The following is a 19,662-nucleotide window of genomic DNA, read 5'->3' as shown; positions in this document are numbered from 1 at the left end:
TGGGGGCACTGCCCTTTTAGCCACCCTTCCGTCATGTGGCGCATCACCCGCTGCAGAAGGGGGTCAGTCGCCGTCTCTGCGCGTATGTGGGCCAGACTAGGATCATCAGCTGGCAGATTTGCTGCTGTCAGAGTTACGTGTGCCTCAATTTGACGCACGAACCCCTCCGCATCTGGTGGTGTGCTCATTGCTCGGGAAAGAGTGTCCGCCACGATGAGCTCCTTCCCCGGAGTGTAGATCAGTTCAAAATCGTACCTCCTGAGTTTAAGTAAGATGCGCTGGAGGCGAGGAGTCATGTCGTTCAGGTCTTTGTTAATGATGTTGACCAGGGGGCGGTGGTCAGTTTCGACCGTAAATCGTGGCAGGCCATACACATAGTCGTGGAACTTGTCCAGTCCAGTTAACAAGCCCAGGCATTCTTTTTCGATTTGCGCGTATCGCTGTTCGGTAGGGGTCATGGCTCGTGAGGCATATGCAACCGGGGCCCATGACGACGTGCTGTCTTTTTGCAGGAGTACCGCTCCAATACCAGATTGGCTGGCGTCTGTTGAGATCTTTGTAGGGCGAGTCGTGTCAAAGAAGGCCAGCACTGGTGCCGTGACCGGTTTGTGCTTGAGCTCCTCCCATTCCCGCTGATGCGATTGGTGCCAGTTGAATTCTGTCGATTTTTTTACGAGATGGCGCATATTTGTTGTATGAGAAGCCAGGTTGGGAATGAACTTCCCAAGGAAGTTGACCATGCCCAGGAATCTTAAGACAGCCTTCTTGTCAGCCGGTCGTGGCATGGCTGTGATGGCGCTAACCTTGTCTGCATCGGGACGGACCCCTGACCTTGAGATGTGGTCCCCGAGGAATTTCAGCTCCGTCTGGCCGAAGGCACACTTCGCACGGTTGAGACGCAGGCCATTTTGTCGTATGCGGGTAAAGACACGTCGTAGACGATGCATGTGTTCCTGCGGAGTGGTGGACCAAATGATGATATCGTCCACATATACACGTACCCCTTCGATGCCTTCCATCATCTGCTCCATAATGCGGTGGAAAACTTCAGATGCTGAAATGATGCCGAATGGCATCCGGTTGTAGCAGAATCTGCCAAAAGGGGTGTTGAATGTGCATAGTCTTCGGCTGGCCGGGTCCAGTTGGATCTGCCAGAATCCTTTGGACGCATCCAATTTAGTGAATATTTTGGCTCGCGCCATCTCGCTGGTGAGGCCTTCTCGTTTCGGGATGGGATAGTGTTCCCGCATGATGTTGTTATTCAGATCTTTAGGATCTATACATATACGGAGCTCGCCAGAGGGCTTCTTTACACAGACCATGGAGCTGACCCATGGCGTGGGCTCCGTGACCCTGGATAGGACCCCTTGGTCCTGAAGAATCTGCAGTTGTGCCTTGAGGCGGTTTTTGAGTGGCGCAGGAACCCTGCGAGGTGCGTGAACGACAGGGATGGCGTCCGGTCTGAGTCGAATCTTGTACGTGTATGGCAATGTCCCCATGCCTTCAAAAACTTCCTGGTTGTGAGCAAGGAGGGAATGGAGATTTGCGTGGAACTCAGCATCCGGGAAGTCGGATATCTCATCTGGAGAGAGAGACATAATGCGCTGTACCAGGTGAAGGACCTTACATGCCTGTGCGCCCAGTAACGAGTCCTTTGATGAGCCGACAACTTCGAAGGGGAGTGTGGCCGTGTACATCTTGTGAGTCACCTGTAGCTGGCAAGATCCTATGGACGGGATGACGTTCCCGTTATAGTCAACCATCTTGAGCCGGGATGGCGTGATGGGTGGTTTGACCTTCATGGCCTGGACTGCAGAGTAAGCAATCAGGTTGGCGGATGCGCCGGTGTCCAGACGGAAGGCGACGCGCGATCGGTTGACCGTCAGGGTGGCACACCACTCATCGGCTGGATTGATGGCATTGACCTTGTTGACATCAATGACGGAAACGCGGAAGGCATCCTGGTCATCTGCATCACTTAACTGGAAGTCTTGATGCGTGGGCTGGACGGTCCTGACTTGTCTGCGAGATTGTCGAGGATGCGCCGGATCCATGGGTTGAGCCGAACGACAGTGGGCTGCGTAGTGGCCCATCTTGCCACATCTGAGGCACTGTCGGTTTTTTGCAGGACATTGCCCTTTTAAATGTAGAGCTCCACAATTGCCGCACGTCATGACGTCACGGCGTTCGTTGCGCCACTGCGCATGCGGAGTGCGATCTTGCGGTGGGCGCGCCTGCGCAGTGCGTCCCTCGTTGTGGCCGTTATTTTTGGCGCGCACCTGCGCGGGAGACCGCGAAAAGCGCGGGAAGCGGCCGCTGTCGTCCGGGCCGTGGGTCGGGAAGTAATCGACGGCCTGGATGCGTTCGACGTAGTGGGCGGCCTGGCTTGCCGATTCGACGGCTGAGGACCCCCTCCGTGCCAACTCGGACGCCTGAAATCGGGCAAAACGGCAGGTAGCATTTTCGTGGAGGACACAGGCTTCCACAGCAGACGCTAAGGTGAGGCTTTTCATTTTAAGAAGCTGCTGGCGTAGGCCACTAGAGGCAACGCCAAAAACAATCTGGTCCCTGATCATGGACTCTGTGGTGGTGCCGTAACCGCAGGACTGCGCTAGAATCCGGAGGTGCGTCAAGAAGGGTTGAAAAAGCTCCTCCTTACCTTGCAGGCGTTGCTGAAAGAGGTATCTTTCAAAACTTTCATTTACTTCAACTTGAAAGTGCTGGTCCAGTTTGAGGATGACCGTGTCATATTTGGCTTGGTTTTCGCCTTCTTCGAACACCAGTGAGTTGAAGACGTCGGTGGCGTGCCGACCTGCGTAGAAGAGGAGCATTGCAATCTTCGTGTCATCCGAGGCATTCTGTTTTTCGGTGGCACGGATGTACAGGTCAAATCGCTGCCTGTAGAGCTTCCAGTTGGTACCTAGGTTCCCCGCGACTTGCATCGGCTGCGGTTTGTCGGTGTGGTCCATGTCCAGAATGGCAGGTTAGTAGGCAGGTATCGATCCACTCCTGTACCATGTGGTGTTGGGTGTTCTGACACACAGATGAGCCAACACGGTTGCATATGGTACAACGCTATTTTATTTAAACTTACTATTTACAGTTTGGTCTTTGCACTCTGCACGTGGGGGTTCCCTGCTTGTGATGTTTTAACAGCTCTTTCTTGTTCCCTTCTCCCCAGACCTACTGACCACCAGGTGTCGTGCTCGTGCTTTTTATGTGGTTGGTGTTCTTGTCTGTGATTGGTTGTGGTGTTGTGTACTCTGATTTGCCTGTTAGTGTGTCCATCATGATGTGTGTGTTTGAATATCATGACAAGCAGCACGGTGGTACAGTTGTTAGCACTGGTGCCTCACAACGCCAGGGACCGGGGTCCGATTCTGACTTTGGAGGACTGTGGAGTTTGCACATTCTCCCAGTCTCTGCATGGGTTTCCTCTGGTGCTCCGGTTTGCCCCCACACTCCAAAGATATGCAGGTTAGATGGGTTGGCCATGCTAAATTGCCCATTAGTTGGTTGGGGCTATGGGGAAAGGGCAGGGGTGTGGGGCTGGGCAAGGTGCTCTCCTAGAGCGTTGGTACAGACTAGATGGGCCATAGAATCCCTACAGTGCAGAAGGAGGCCATTTTGCCCATCAAGTCTGCACCGGCCCTTGGAAAGAGCACCCCACAAGCCCACGCCTGCACCCTATCCCCGTAACCCCACCTAACGTTTTTAGACACGAAGGGAAGGCGGCAGGAAAATGGGAATGAGAAAATATCAGCCATGATTGAATCGCGGAGCAGACTCGATGGACCGAGTGGCCTAATTCTACTCCTAGGTCTTATGGTCTAAGGGCAATTTAGAATGGCCAATCCACCTAACCTGCATATTTTTGGACTGTCGGAGGAAACCTGAGCACCCGGAGTAAACCGACGCAGACACGGGGAGAAAGTGCAAACCCCACACGCCACCCGAGGCCGGAATTGAACCCAGGTCCTTGGAGCTGTGAGGCAGCAGTGCTAACCACTGTGCCACCATGCTGCCCTAAATGGCCCCTTATACACTGTTGGGATTCCCTGATTCACTAAACTTCCACAACTGTTTTCAATCCCACTGTCAACTTGCAATCAAAGTAACTGCAAATATAAAAGTTGCGAACAAAAGTTTATAAACACGATAAGGTTGAGAGTCTGTTGGCTTGATCCTAACTCAACTGAGCTAAAAAGCAATACTAGTCAATCACTGGGAAAAGCTCAAACATACTGGATAAAAGTGCAACTCAATTTAGCAGCAACCTCAATCTATAGTGGCAGCTTCTGTGGTCTTTTTAACTCCTATTTTAATAATTAGTTTTGTCAATAAGCAGCATAAGAAAAAAATAGAAAATACTCAAAAACACTGCTTGCTAACATCTGAAAGAGAGATTTGGATCATGAGAATTGAGATATCTTGGCTTTTTACTGGTTTTACTTCTTGAACATTTTTTAAATAAAGACAAAAATAAAAAAATACTTCCTAATACTTAAACTTGTGATGTATCAGTATCCTTGAAGCATAAATGTTCTTTTAACAAATTCCAAAATATGCAAATATTTGAAAAGGTTCCTCTACCTTGAACAGTTGCAATTCACTCGATGTGTAGCCTCAACAAAATCCCAAGATGTTTCTTCGCCAGTTGAATCATCTTCACAACCATTCACAGTGGAATATTTTCGTCTGGAAATGATCACATTTGAAGCAAGTTTGATATTGATCAATGTTAACGTCAAAATATTTCCCCCAAACCATCGGAAAATAAGCAACACCACATGTCTATAAACCAGTTTTGAGTGCCTCACTCAAAACTTAGAGACAATCAGTTGGAGGCTAAAATATGCATCTTCACCCTATATTGTGGTTTCCTAGATTGGGTGACTGGCATTATATTGTCAGCAAATTTACACGCATTATGATCTATGTTAATGACTGCATTGAGTGTAAATAGCTGAGGCTCCAGCACGGATTCTTGCAGCACTCCACTAGTTATAGCCTGCCAACGTACCCTCTGTTTCCTGTCCATTAGCTAATCCTTCATCATGCCAATACATTAACCCCAACTCCACAAAACCTCACCTTGCGTACGCAGTAACCTCTCCAGTCCAGAAATCTGAAAAGTATAAATGCCAGTTGTCCGGATGGTTTTTTTTAAGGTGAGGGGTTGCCTAGATAGTGTTTGAGCTCACAAGCTTCCCCAGCTCCAAAGCAGCAATGGTGATCGTGGGAGGAGACTACTCAGTCCAAAGTCTCTGGCGGGACATCCATCGATCCAATGGGTCAATGCCACCAAACAGCAACGGGTGCAGGATGAGCCCAAAGTGTTTTTTAACTTTAGAAAACACTTCTAGCAGCGAATGCTGGGCGGGCCTGTGATTTTTTGTGCGTCAATCTGGCACAGGCAGAGACCGGGCATGTGCAACTTATGACCGACTGAATGCACAAAAAAAACAGGAGCTCCTGTTGCTAAGCTGGGAAGGGGAGTGGCGGGGTGAAACTTTGTGCTAACAAAACATCCTCTCTGTCAAATGTTCAGGCTCCTTAGCCCGGGAGGGAGAGGGAGGGCAGGTGATATATATATATATATATATATATATATATATATATTTATATATATATATATATATTTATATATATATATATATATTTATATATATATATATATATATATATATTTATATATATATTTATATATATATATATATATATATATATATATATATATATATATATATATATAATAGAGGGGCTGATTAAAGTGTGCGCGTGTGCACGCGCGAGTACCTCCGCAGGGTGAATGCTACGTCATCCTGTGCGAGGTCGAGCTTGATCCAGCTCATGGTGCACCTCACCAAGGCCAGATTGAGTCAATTTTTTGTGGGGGTTGAAGATAGGTGCGAGCGGGTTGTATTCCTGTTACTAGGGTTATTGTTACTGGTGTCATTTGTAATTTTTTGATACATGGGTTGGTTTTGTTTCATTATTTTTGATTCAAAATTTTAAACGTTCAATAAAAATATATATATATATATATATATTTTTTTTTTTAAATGAATGAGGAACTGAAATAAATTAAAGTAAAAGAAAGTAATACGTATTCTACTTCCTGATATTTGGAGTCACTGCTAGGTCTCTAAAAAATATACAAAATAGGAGCTGGAGTATGCCATTCGGCCCTTTGAGCTGTACTGCCATTCATAATGATCATGGCTGATCATCCAACTCAGTAACCTGTTCCTGCTTTTCCCTCATATCCTGTGATCTCTTTAGCCCCAGGAGCAATACCCAACTTCTTCTTGAAAATATGCAATGTTTTGGCCTCAACTCCTTTCTGCGGTAGCAAATTCCATAGGCCCACTACACTCTCAGTTCTTAATGTCCACCCCCTATCCTCAGACTGTGACTCCTGGTTCTAGACTCACCCACCATCGGGAATATCCTTCCTGCATCTACCCTGTCTAGTCTTGCTGGAATTTTATAGGTTTCTGTGAGATTCCCCTCACATTCTTCTAAACGCCAGAGAATATAATCCTAACCAACTAAATCTCTCCTCATAAATCAGTCCCGCCATCCCAGAAATCAGTCTGGTAAACCTTCGCTGCACTCATCTCTATAGCAAAAACATCCTTCCTCAGATAAGGAGACCAACGCTGCACATAATATTCCAGGTGTGGTCTCACCAAGGCCCTGTATAATGGCAGCAAGAGATCCCTTTTCCGGTACTCTAATCCTCTCACTATGAACAGTACAAAGTCTTACAACACCAGGTTAAAGTCCAACAGGTTTGTTTCGATGTCACTAGCTTTCGGAGCGCTGCTCCTTCCTCAGGTGAAGGTGAAGGTTCACCTGAGGAAGGAGCAGCGCTCCGAAAGCTAGTGACATCGAAACAAACCTGTTGGACTTTAACCTGGTGTTGTAAGACTTCGTACTGTGCTCACCCCAGTCCAACGCCGGCATCTCCACATCATGGCTCTCACTATGAAGGTCAACATACCATTTGCCTTCTTCACCACCTGCTGCAACTGCATGCTTACTTTTGGCGACAGGTGTACAAGGACACCCAGGTCTCGTTGCAAATTCCCCTCTCTCAATCCATAGCCATTCAGATAATAATCAGCCTACCCGTTCTGCTACCAAAGTGGATAACCTCACATTTATCCACATTATACTGCATCTGCCACGCATTTGCCCATTCACTCGACTTGTCCAAATCACAATGAAGCATCTTTGCTTCCCCTCACAGCTCACCCTCCCACAAATTTAGAGATAATACACTTAGTTCCTTCATCTTAATCATTGATACAGATATATTGTGAGTAGCAGTGGTCCTAGCACAGGTCACTGCGCTACACCGCTAGTCACTCCCCCATTTGGAAAAAGATCGGTTTATTCCCGTCTGCCAACCAGTTTTCTATCCATCTCAATACACTACCCTCAAATCTATGCATTTTAATTTTACACCCTAATCTCGTGTAGGACTTTGTCAAAAGCCTTCTGAAACTCCAAATACACTACATCCACTGGCTCCCCCTCGTCAACTCTACTAATTACATCCTCAAAGAATTCCAATAGATTTGTCACGCATAATTTTCCGTTCAGAAATCCATGCTGAATTTGTCCGATCCTGCCACTGCTTTCAAAGTGCTCTAGTAAATCTTTTATAATGGACTCTAGAATTTTCTCCACTACCAACGTCAGGCTGACTGGTCTACAATTGCCTGTTTTCTCTCTAACTCCCTTTTTAACTAGTGGTGTTACATAATTACCCTTACCCTCCAAACTGTAGGAACTGTTCCAGAGTTTATAAAATCTTTGACGATGACCACCAATGCATTCACTACTTCTCAGGCAATTTCCTCATGTACTCTTGGGATGTAGATCATCAGGCCCTGGGGATTTATCGGCCTTTAATCCCATCAATTTTCTGACTAATACGGATTTCCTTCAGTTCCTCCCTCTCACTAAACTCCAAGTTCCCCCAACATTTCTGGTACGTTATTTGTGCCCTCCTTTGTAAAGACAGAACTAAAGTATGTATTTAGTTGGTCAGCCATTTCTTTGTTCGCCATTATAAATTCCCGTTTCGGACTGTAAGGGACGACATTTGTCTTCATCTTCTCTTTTCACATACCTATAGAAGTCACCTTTGGTCCTCCTTTGCTGAATTCTAAACTGCTCCCAACCCTCAGGTCCGCTGTTTTATTCACCAATTTGTATCCCTCTTCTTAAATCTAACACTATCTCCACTTTCCCTTGTAAGCTATGGTTGGCCACCATTCCAGGTTTTTTTTTGCATCAGACAAAAATAAACAATTGTTGTCGTTCACCCACACGCTCTGTCATTCCTTACTTTCAGGGCTAGTCCTCCTCCTTTCCCATTCTGCTATCTTTTCAAAATATTCAAAACATCACACTCAAAAAAACTAAGTACACTAGGACACTGATCCAAATTTAATATGTAGAGCTCATTCCAACCCCCTTTTTCCCAGTACTTGTGCCAGTGCCCCATGAATTAAAATCCCTTCTTCCCACACCACTCTTTTAGCCACAGGTTTAAATCTCTAATCTGCTTGATTCTGTGCTAAATGGAGTGTAGCTCATGTAATTTACATTTGAAACTCTGCATTTTAATTTTGACCCCAACTCCTCAAACTCTCTCAGCAGAACACCATTCCTAGTTCGAACTACATTGTTGGGTCCTATGTTGCCATGACAACAGAATCCACCCCACCCCTTCCCAAAATCTCCAGATGTGGGGTTGCCTTTAACCCTGACATCAGGCAGACAACACAACTTTTGGGATTCCCAGTCGCAGCTGCTGAGAGCATTAGCTATCTTCTTTACTGTACTGTCCCTTATCAATACTACATTCCTTTCACTATCAGCTCCCACCACCCCTGCCAATTTGGCTGGTGCTATGGTCAGTTTGTCCACACAGGCAACATGTACTTCATATCTGTTAGTCAAAGTCAAGGACTGAGGCTCATTTATCACTGCATCCTGGATCTGTCTATCTGGCTGAGTCCCAGACACCCACTGCTGCCCCTGACCAACTCTAAACCTCTAATTAACTGAAGCGATGTGATCGTCTCCTGGAACAAAGTGTCCAGTTTATGCTGCAGCTCGGCCTCCAGTTCAACAGCACTGAGCCCAGGATGCTCAAGGACCATCACACGCATAAACTTTCTGGTGCTCAGATTTACATAGTTTTCAAATCAGGGTGCCTTGCCTGTCTTCTTAAACTAGCAATTTTGCATAGCATCAACAAAAGAATGGATAACGGATAAATGCAAATTTAAAAAGTACACACAATGCTTTCAGATGAAGACAAAATGAAATCAGCCCTATTCTGACTGCTTCAATCTAATCTGAAAATAAATTTAAATACAAACACATTCAAGATTCTCAAATAATCAAAACAAAATGAAGAGTATCTGATCACTAAATTAATGAAACTTGGAGCATGTGAGATTATTGTACAATATCCACTAGAACTGAGATGAACACCCCGCTGTTTGTCTGAAGTGCATTTTAAACTACCACATTAGAGAGTGAAGTAGTGCTCGTTATAGGTCTGCTGCTGGCAATGGTACTTGTGGCAGCACTTTGAGGTGATATTAACAAAGCACACATGAGTATTGACACAACATTAAAGGATACTGGCACAAGTAGTTTTTTTCAATACAATGACTACATGGTGAATGTCTTTGGGGGAATATGTTCCCTTCGCACAGGCCAATAACAACTTCTATAATGCATTTCAAATTGTAACAATTAGAAGGTTTATGGTTTAAGAACACGCCTTTCATTTAAGGTAAAATGAAGAGGGCCATGTGACCTGTTCTGAAGTCAGCCTGACAGCAAGCCTGGGTAGTTTGATTGTTATAAAGATTAAAAAGGGCCAGATTGTTTTGATGGAAAGATGGCACGGTGTATACACATGCAGGAAATGGCGGCAGCATGTGTGCTAACAGTGGCTAGACCGAGCGTCTCCAAAGTCCCAGAAAAGTGTTGGGTTGTAAACAGTTCTGCTTCAAACTGCTCATTTTAGAACATAGAACATACAGTGCAGATGGAAGCCATTCGGCCCATCGAGTCTACATCGACCCACTTAAGCCCTCACTTCCACCCTATCCCCGTAACCCAATAACCCCTCCTAAACTTTTAGGTAGCCAAGGGCAATTTATCATGGCCAATCCACCTAACCTGCACATCTTTGGACTGTGGAAGGAAACCGGAGCACCCGGAGGAAACCCACGCATGCACGGGGAGAACGTGCAGGCTCCACACAGACAATGACCCAGCCAGCAGGGAATCGAACCTGGGACCCTGGCGCTGTGAAGCCAGTGCTGTCCACTTGTGCTACCGTGCTGCCCATATAAAATTGCTCATTGTCACAAGTAGGCTTCAATGAAGTTCCTGTGAAAAGCCCCTAGTCACCACATTCCGGCGCCTGTTCGGGGAGGCTGGTACGGGAATTGAACCCTCGCTGCTGGCCTTGTTCTGCATTACAAGCCAGCTGTTTAGCCCAGTGCCATAACAGCCCCAATTTGTTCCAATATACAAAGAGAGTTGGGGCTACAAGGATAGCTAATCAGCATTTTTACCTGGCTACAAAGGCCATGTGATTCACATTGCCATGGAGATTGACTTTGAGAGGGCCACGGTTTCTAAAATATCCCTAAAAACTCCACTGTTGGGATTCAGGAGGGAGAGCAGCTCACTAACAAGAAGCTGTGGTTCACCAGGCAGGAATGCGGGTGGGAGATCACATTTGGATTGCTAAGACCAAATTCGTGAAGCGTTAAAATGATGCTAAAAGATTTGATCTAGAGGAAGAACTGGTGTTCCAAAGCCAAGAAAGGAAAATAACAAAAGTAAATCCTCAGATGTTAAGCATCACCATGGACAAGTGTATTTCTGGTTGTGCTACAAGAAAAAGGTGACTGTTCTGTTTTGTAGTTTGAAGTATAAATTGCCTACAAAAAAAAAGTGTTTAGTCAATAGTGCTGTAGGCTTTTGCTAGAGTACAAGTATTATTATATTATTAAAGTGTGAAATCTTGTGTCATCTTTTAGCTGTTTACTGGAAATTTGAATTTATCGGTCTCCATTGGGATCATAACAGAAATATAAAACTAGATGGAGAGATTGAGAATGGTGAGAGCTGGGAGGGTTGGGGATGGTGGATCAGTGGAAGTTTGGGAACCCAGGAGAGAGAGAGGGAGTATTCCTTCTTCTTGCATGTGTATAGATAGGGTCTGGGTCTATTCCAGGATTGATTTTTTTGTAGTGAGCCGGGAGGTGCTACTGAGGACGGCAAGGGCGGAATATGCAGGAATTGTGGTCTTGGACCATGCGACAAACTGTTTAGATATGAGGCTTTGCGCGGGACAGGTATGAAAGTGGGTGTAAGTTGGATTCAGAGCTTCTGGCCGATAAGGAGTTCTGTGGGAAGCGGAAAGTGGCGATTAAGAACTATATTGGGCTCAACCAAAACGGGGAGGTGTCGGCGGCCACATTGTGGGAGGCCCTGAAAGCGGAGGTCCGGGAATTTTTTATTTTTTTTATTAAGGCCCACAGGAACAGGGCAAGGAGGGAGAAGCACCCTCGGTACTGGATGAGATAGTTTAGGTGGACAGAAGGGACCCAACAGCCCCCATGAAGGAGTTGTTGTCAGAAGAGATTGCAGGGGCAGTTTGACTGGTTGACACGGGTAGGGGCAGCTGCGGAGGGGAGTGCAGTATGAGTATGGGAAGAAGGCAAGTCATATGCTGGCCCACCAGTGTGGCGCCAGGCAGCGTCAAGGGAACTTCAAGGGAACCGTCAAGGTGAGGACGTGGGGGCCTATTTAGGGTCGAGCCAGTGAGGGAGGCGACGGACCTGGATGACAACGAGTTCCCAGAGTTGGAGGAGGGGGAAGAGGCAGACACTGGAGGAGCCGTTGGGATTAAGGGAGGTGATGGAGCGTATTGGTAAGATGAAGTGGGGGATGGTGCCGGGCTGGATGGCTTTCCGGCAGAATGTTTAAAGCAGTTCGCGACGGAGTTACCCCCCCACCTGTTGGGTATGTTTAGTGAGGCAGTGGAAAAGAGGATGCTGCTCACTACGTTGGCACAGGTGTCGATCTAGTTGATCCCGAAACGAAAAAGGGCAAAGGGCAAGGACGCACTGGAATGTGGGTCCTATAGGCCCATTCTACTGTTAAACATGAACACGTGGACGATTTGGGTTCGGGGAGGGCTTTATCAACTGGGTTAAACTGCTGTAACAGGCTCCGGAGGCTAGTGTTAGGATGAATAGGGCGACGTCTGACTATTTTAGACTGTACCGAGGGACTAGGCAGAAGTGCCCCCTCTCCCCACTGCTGTTTGCGCTAGCAATAGAGCCGCTGGCAATTGCCCCGAGAGCTTCTAGGGGTTGGAAGGGGCTGGTACAGGCGAGGGTGGAACACAGAGTTTCATTGTACGACGACGACGACCTGCTCTTATACATCATGGATCCAGTGGCTGGGATGGATGAAACCATAGGAATCCAGAGGAGATTTGGCCGGTTCTCAGGGTATTAACTGAACATGGTAAAAAAGTGAGTTGTGTGTAGTCCAGGCGAGGGGCCAGGAGGGTCGACTGAGGGGGCTGCCATTTAGATTAGTAGGGGACAGTTTTAGATACTTCGGGATACAGGTGGCGCTGGACTGGGGCCGTCTGCACAAGTTGAACTTATCTCGGTTGGCAGATGAGGGTCGAGTTCCGGAGGTGGGATGCGCTCCCACTGACACTCGCGGGGAGAGTGCAGACGGTTAAAATGACGATCCCCCCGAGACTCCTGTTCATATTCCAGTGTCTTCCCATTTTCATTCCGCGATCTTTTTTCAAGGTCAATAAAATGATTATGGGATATGTGTGGGCGGGAAAGTCCCCGCGGGCGAGGAGATTCATGCTCGAGAGGAACCGAGGGATAGGGGGACTGGCGCTGCCAAACTTTAGTAATTACTACTGGGCGGCCAACATAGCTATGATAAGGAAGTGGATGGTGGATGCGCGGTCGGTTTGGGGGCGGATGGAGGCTGCTTCGTGCAGGGGCACCAGTTTGGTAGCCCTGGTTACGGCACCCCTGCCCCTTCCGCCGGCACGGTACACCACCAGCCCTATAGTGGGGGCGACCTTGCGGATCTGGGGCCAATGGAGAAGGCATGTGGGGGAAGTGAGAGCATCAGTTTGATCCCCAATTTGCGACAATCACCGGTTTGCCTCGGGGAATATGGACTGTGGGTTCCGAGCGGAGGGCTGGGATTGAAAGGATGGGGGATCTGTTCCTGGAAGGGAGCTTCCCAAGCACGAGGGCGCTAGAGGAGAAATTTGGTGAGAGGGAATGATTTCAGGTACTTGCAGGTGCAGGACTTTCTACGCAGATTCCATCCTTACCACGCCTGCCACTTGGGGGAATCCAGGACAGTGTAGTGTCCAGTGGATGGGTGGGAGAGGGGAGGGTCTCAGATATAATTAAAGAACTTATGGGGGCAGAGGAGTCGCACACCGAGGAGCTGAAGCTTAAGTGGGAAGAGGAGCTCGGAGGTGAGATAGAAGGCGGCTCCTGGGCGTAGGCGTTGAGCAGGGTAAATGCGACTGCAACATGCGCTAGGCTCAACCTGATTCAATTTAAGGTCGTCCACCGGGCCCACATGACAGTGGCCCGGATGAGTAAATTCTTTGGATTAGAGGACAGGTGAGCCAGATGTTCGGGACGACCAACGAACCATTTCCACATGTTCTGGGCATGTCCAAAACTCAGGAGGTACTGGCAAGGATTCGCGGACGTTATGTCCTGGGTACTGAAAACAAGGGTGGTGATGAGTCCAGAGGTGGCAATTTTTGGGGGTTTCGAAGGACCCAGGCGTCCTGGAGGAGAGAGAGGCTGACGTTTTGGCCTTTGCATCCGTGGCAGCCCGGTGACGAATTCTGCTGGCATGGAAGGACTCAAAGCCCCCGAAGTTGGAGGCCTGGCTATCGGATATGGCGAGCTTTCTCGGTTTGGAGAAAATTAAATTCGCTCTGACAGGGTCACTGAAATATGAAATTCGCTTATTGTCATAAGTAGGCTTCAAATGAAGTTACTGTGAAAAGCCCCTAGTCGCCACATTCCGGCACCTGTTCGGGGAGGCTGGTACGGGAATTGAGCCGTGCTGCTGGCCTGCCTTGGTCTGCTTTCAAAGCCAGCGATTTAGCCCAGTGTGCTAAACCAGCCCCAAGGTTCGCCCGGAGGTGGCATACATTTATCGACTTCTTCACGGAAAATTAATCGTCAGCGAGGGGGGGGGGGTTTAGGGCAACGTAGATTAGGGGGGGCAGTTGGGGACTTCCGGGTGCGGCGATGACCAGCTAAGTCGCACGTTTCGGCAGCTCCCGGTGGAACGGACTTTTGGGCTCTTAATAGGAGCCCCAACGGCAATTTTAACGGCTAAAAACACTGTGCGGTAAACCAGAAGGGAATCCCCCCTGGACACGGATGGAAAAAGTAGAGGAAAGTGGCCGGACTGTGGTGGATCCTTTAGAGCAGCGGCAAGGAAGGCAAGCACAAACCAAGATGGCGTCGGAAGGTGGCAGTTTAATATGGGGCCCTGAACAACACGAGTTCTTGAAGCGCTGCGTGGAAGAACTTAAAAAGGAGATGAAGAAGGAGCTGTTGGCCCCGATATTACAAGCGATTGAAGGGCTAAAGGATGAGCAAAAGACCCAGGAGCAGGAGCTTCGGGTCGTGAAGGCAAAGGCTGCCGAGAACGAGGACGATATACAAGGCCTGGTGGTGAAGATGGAGATGCACGAGGCACACCATAAAAGGTGTGTGGAAAGGCTGGAGGTGCTGGAGAATAATGCGAGGAGGAAGAATTTAAGGATTCTTGGTCTTCCCGAGGGTGCAGAGGGGGCGGACGTCGGGGCATATATGTGAGCACGATGCTGCACTCGTTAATGGGATCGGAGGCCCCGACGGGTCCGTTGGAGGTGGAGGGAGCCTATCGAGTTATGGCGCGAAGACCGAGGGCTGGAGAAATTCCCCGAGCCATAGTGGTGAGATTTCTCCGATATAAGGACAGATAGATGGTCCTCAGATGGGCAAAGAAAACTCTGAGCAGTTGTGGGAGAACACGGTGATCCGCGTATATCAAGATTGGAGTGCGGAGGTGGCGAGAAGGAGGGCAAGCTTTAATCGGGCCAAGGCGGTGCTTCATAAAAGGAAGGTCAAATTTGGAATGCTGCAGCCGACAAGACTGTGGGTCACACATCAAGGGAAACACCACTACTTTGAAACGGCAGATGAGGCATGGACATTTATTGTCGAAGAGAAATTGGAATAAGTGGGTTATAAAAAAGAACGTTTGAGACAAAGTGGTGGGGCGAATATGGGGGGCGAAGAGGGGGGAAAAGGGGGGAGAGATGATTTTTAAGTTGTTAATCCTGCGACCCTGTAACTTTTCTCTCTTCCCCATGTTATGGGGGAGGGAGGGAGGTGGAGGAGCTGGGGGCGTCGGCCATTGGGGGCGGGGCCAAAAGGGAAGCGCGGGCTTTGTTCCCGCGCTATAATAATTATGGCGGGAACAGGGAAGCAGGTAGGAGGGGGCGTCGCACAGTGCGAGCCGAGGTCACGGGGGGAAGCCGAGGTCGGCCAGAGTTTGCTGACTTCTGGGAGCAACATGGGGGGTGCAATTACGCTAGTGAGGGATCTAGCGGTGGGGGGTGGGGGGGGGGGGGTTAACTGGGTTGCTGCTGCTGGGGAGAAGGGGAGCTGGTATGGGGTGGGGTGGGCGGGGCGGGGTGGCGCTGCCTGGGGGGGACACAGCTACGTGGGAACCGGGTGAGGAGCTGGATTAAAAAAAGGGGATGGCTAGTCGACAAGGGGGGGGGGGGTAAAAGAGCCCCCCAACCCGGCTGATCACGTGGAATGTGAGAGGGCTGAACGGGCCGATAAAGAGGGCACGGGTACTCGCACACCTAAAGAAACTTAAGGCAGATGTGGTTATGCTGCAGGAGACGCATTTGAAACTGATAGACCAGGTCAGACTACGCAAAGGATGGGTGGGGCAGGTGTTTCATTCGGGGCTAGATGCAAAAAAACAGGGGGGAGGCCATACTAGTGGGGAAGCGGGTAATGTTTGAGGCAAAGAACATAGTGGCGGATAGTGGGGGAAGATACGTGATGGTGAGTGGCAAATTACAAGGGGAGGCGGGGGTCTTAGTGAACGTTTATGCCCCGAACTGGGATGATGCCAACTTTATGAGGCGCATGCTAGGACGTATCCCGGACCTAGAGGCTGGGAAGCTGGTAATGGGTGGAGATTTTAACACGGTGCTGGAACCAGGGCTGGACAGATCGAGGTCCAGGACCGGAAGGAGGCCGGCAGCAGCTAGGGTGCTTAAGGACTTTATGGAGCAGATGGGAGGAGTAGACCCCTGGAGATTTAGTAGACCTAGGAGCAAGGAATTTTCATTTTTCTCCTATGTCCACAAAGTTTATTCATGGATAGACTTTTTTGTTTTGGGAAGGGCGCTGATCCCGAAGGTGACGGGGACGGAATATACGGCTATAGCTATTTCGGATCACGCTCCACATTGGGTGGGCTTGGAGATAGGGGAGGAAAAAGAACAGCGTCCACCCTGGAGAATGGACATGGGACTATTGGCAGACGAGGGGGTGTGCTTAAGGGTGAGGGGGTGTATTGAAAGGTACTTGGAACTCAATGATAATGGTGAGGTCCAGGTGGGAGTGGTCTGGGAGGCGCTGAAGGCAGTGGTTAGAGGGGAGCTGATATCAATCAGGGCACATAAAGGAAAGCAGGAGGGTAGGGAACGGGAGCGGTTGCTGAAAGAACATGGACAGGCAATATGCGGAGGCACCGGAGGAGGGACTGTACAGGGAAAGGCAAAGGCTACATGTAGAATTTGATTTGCTGACTACGGGTAATGCGGAGGCACGGTGGAGGAAGGCACAGGGTGTACAGTACGAATATGGGGAGAAGGCGAGCAGGTTGCTGGCCCACCAACTGAGGAAAAGGGGAGCAGCGAGGGAGATAGGTGGAGTGAGAGATGAGGAGGGAGAGATGGAGCAGGGAGCGGAGAGGGTGAATGGAGTGTTCAAGGCATTCTATGAAAGATTATATGAAGCTCAGCCCCCGGATGGGAAGGAGAGAATGATGTGTTTTCTGGACCAGCTGGAATTTCCTAAGGTGGAGGAGCAGGAGAGGGTGGGACTGGGAGCACAGATTGAAGCGGAGGAAGTAGTGAAAGGAATTCGGAGCATGCAGGCGGGGAAGGCCCCGGGACCAGACGGATTCCCAGTTGAATTTTATAGGAAATATGTGGACTTGCTGGCCCCGCTACTGATGAGAACCTTTAATGAGGCGAGGGAAAGGGGGCAGCTGCCCCCGACTATGTCAGAGGCAACGATATCGCTCCTCCTAAAGAAGGAAAAAGACCCGCTGCAATGCGGGTCCTATAGGCCTATTTCCCTCCTGAACGTGGACACTAAGATTCTGGCCAAAGTAATGGCAATGAGGATAGAGGATTGTGTCCCGGGGGTGGTGCATGAGGACCAAACTGGGTTTGTGAAGGGGAGACAGCTGAATACGAATATACGGAGGCTGCTAGGGGTAATGATGATGCCCCCACCAGAGGGGGAAGCGGAGATAGTGGTGGCGATGGATGCCGAGAAAGCATTTGATAGAGTGGAGTGGGATTATTTGTGGGAGGTGCTGAGGAGATTTGGCTTTAGAGATGGGTATATAAGATGGGTACAGCTGCTGTATAGGGCCCCGATGGAGAGCGTGGTCACGAATGGACGGGGGTCTGAATATTTTCGGCTTCATAGAGGGACGAGGCAGGGATGTCCTCTGTCCCCATTATTGTTTGCACTGGCGATTGAGCCCCTGGCAATAGCGTGGAGGGGAGTACTCAGGGGAGGAGAAGAACACCGGGTATCTCTGTATGCGGATGATTTGTTGTTATATGTGGCGGACCCGGCGGAGGGGATGCCAGAGATAATGCGGATACTTGGGGAGTTTGGAGATTTCTCAGGGTATAAATTGAACATGGGGAAAAGTGAGTAGTTTGTGGTGCATCCAGGGGAGCAGAGCAGAGAAATAGAGGACTTACCGTTGAGGAAGGTAACAAGGGACTTTCGGTACTTGGGGATCCAGATAGCCAAGAATTGGGGAACATTGCATAGGCTAAATTTAACGCGGTTGGTGGAACAGATGGAGGAGAACTTTAAGAGATGGGACATGGTGTCCCTGTCACTGGCAGGGAGGGTGCAGGCGATTAAAATGGTGGTCCTCCCGAGATTCCTTTTTGTGTTTCAGTGCCTCCCGGTGGTGGTCACGAAGGCTTTTTTCAAAAGAATTGAGAAGAGTATTATGAGTTTTGTGTGGGCCGGGAAGACCCCGAGAGTGAGATGGGGATTTTTACAGCGTAGTAGGGACAGGGGGGGGCTGGCACTACCGAGCCTAAGTGAGTACTACTGGGCCGCCAATATCTCAATGGTGTGTAAGTGGATGGGAGAAGAGGAGGGAGCGGCGTGGAAGAGATTGGAGAGGGCATCCTGCAGTGGGACTAGCCTATAAGCTATGGTGATGGCGCCGTTGCCGTTCTCACCGAAGAAATACACCACAAGCCCGGTGGTGGTGGCTACACTGAAAATCTGGGGGCAGTGGAGACGGCATAGGGGAAAGACGGGAGCCTCGGTGCGGTCCCCGATAAGAAATAACCATAGGTTTGCTCCGGGGAGAATGGATGGGGGATTTGGAGCATGGCAAAGAGCAGGGGTAACACAATTGAGAGATCTGTTCGTAGATGGGACGTTTGCGAGTCTGGGAGCGCTGACGGAAAAATATGGGTTGCCCCAAGGGAATGCATTTCGGTATATGCAACTGAGGGCTTTTGCGGGGCGGCAGGTGAGTGAATTCCCGCAGCTCCCGACGCATGAGGTGCAGGACAGAGTGATCTCAGAGACATGGGTGGGGGACGGTAAGGTGTCAGACATATATAGGGAAATGAGGGACGAGGGGGAGATTATGGTAGATGAGCTGAAAGGGAAATGGGAAGAAGAGCTGGGGGAGGAGATTGAGGAGGGGCTGTGGGCTGATGCCCTACGTAGGGTAAACTCATCGTCCTCGTGTGCCAGGCTAAGCCTGATACAATTTAAGGTGTTACACAGGGCGCATATGACTGGAGCACGGCTCAGTAAATTTTTTGGAGTAGAGGATAGGTGTGCGAGATGCTCGAGAAGCCCAGCGAATCATACCCACATGTTCTGGTCATGCCCAGCACTACAGGGGTTTTGGGTGGGGGTGGCAAAGGTGCTTTCGAAGGTGGTGGGGGCCTAGGTCGAACCAAGCTGGGGGTTGGCTATATTCAGGGTTGCAGAAGAGCCGGGAGTGCAGGAGGCGAGAGAGGCTGATGTTTTGGCCTTTGCGTCCCTAGTAGCCCGGCGCAGGATATTGTTAATGTGGAAGGAAGCCAAGCCCCCGGGTGTGGAGACCTGGATAAAGGACATGGCAGGGTTTCTAAAGCTGGAACGGGTTAAGTTCGTTCTAAGGGGGTCGGCTCAAGGGTTCACCAGGCGGTGGCAACCGTTCGTCGAATACCTCGCAGAAAGATAA

At 49.3% G+C, this 19,662-nt stretch overlaps 1 protein-coding gene across 1 annotated transcript in view; it reads right to left on the bottom strand.

Moving 5' to 3' along the window:
* med13a (mediator complex subunit 13a) overlaps positions 1-19,662 on the bottom strand; it is a 214,355-nt gene that overhangs the window by 108,136 nt on the left and 86,557 nt on the right. Inside the window, 1 exon segment of the mRNA XM_072469928.1 lies at positions 4,594-4,698. Within this exon segment, the coding sequence (XP_072326029.1) occupies positions 4,594-4,698 (105 nt within the window).

Source organism: Scyliorhinus torazame, chromosome 12 (genome assembly GCF_047496885.1).
Source record: "Scyliorhinus torazame isolate Kashiwa2021f chromosome 12, sScyTor2.1, whole genome shotgun sequence".
Classification (NCBI taxonomy): Eukaryota; Metazoa; Chordata; class Chondrichthyes; order Carcharhiniformes; family Scyliorhinidae; genus Scyliorhinus; species Scyliorhinus torazame.
The sequence above is the reverse complement of the archived record's forward strand: the minus strand, read 5'-3'. Positions and strand labels throughout refer to the sequence as shown.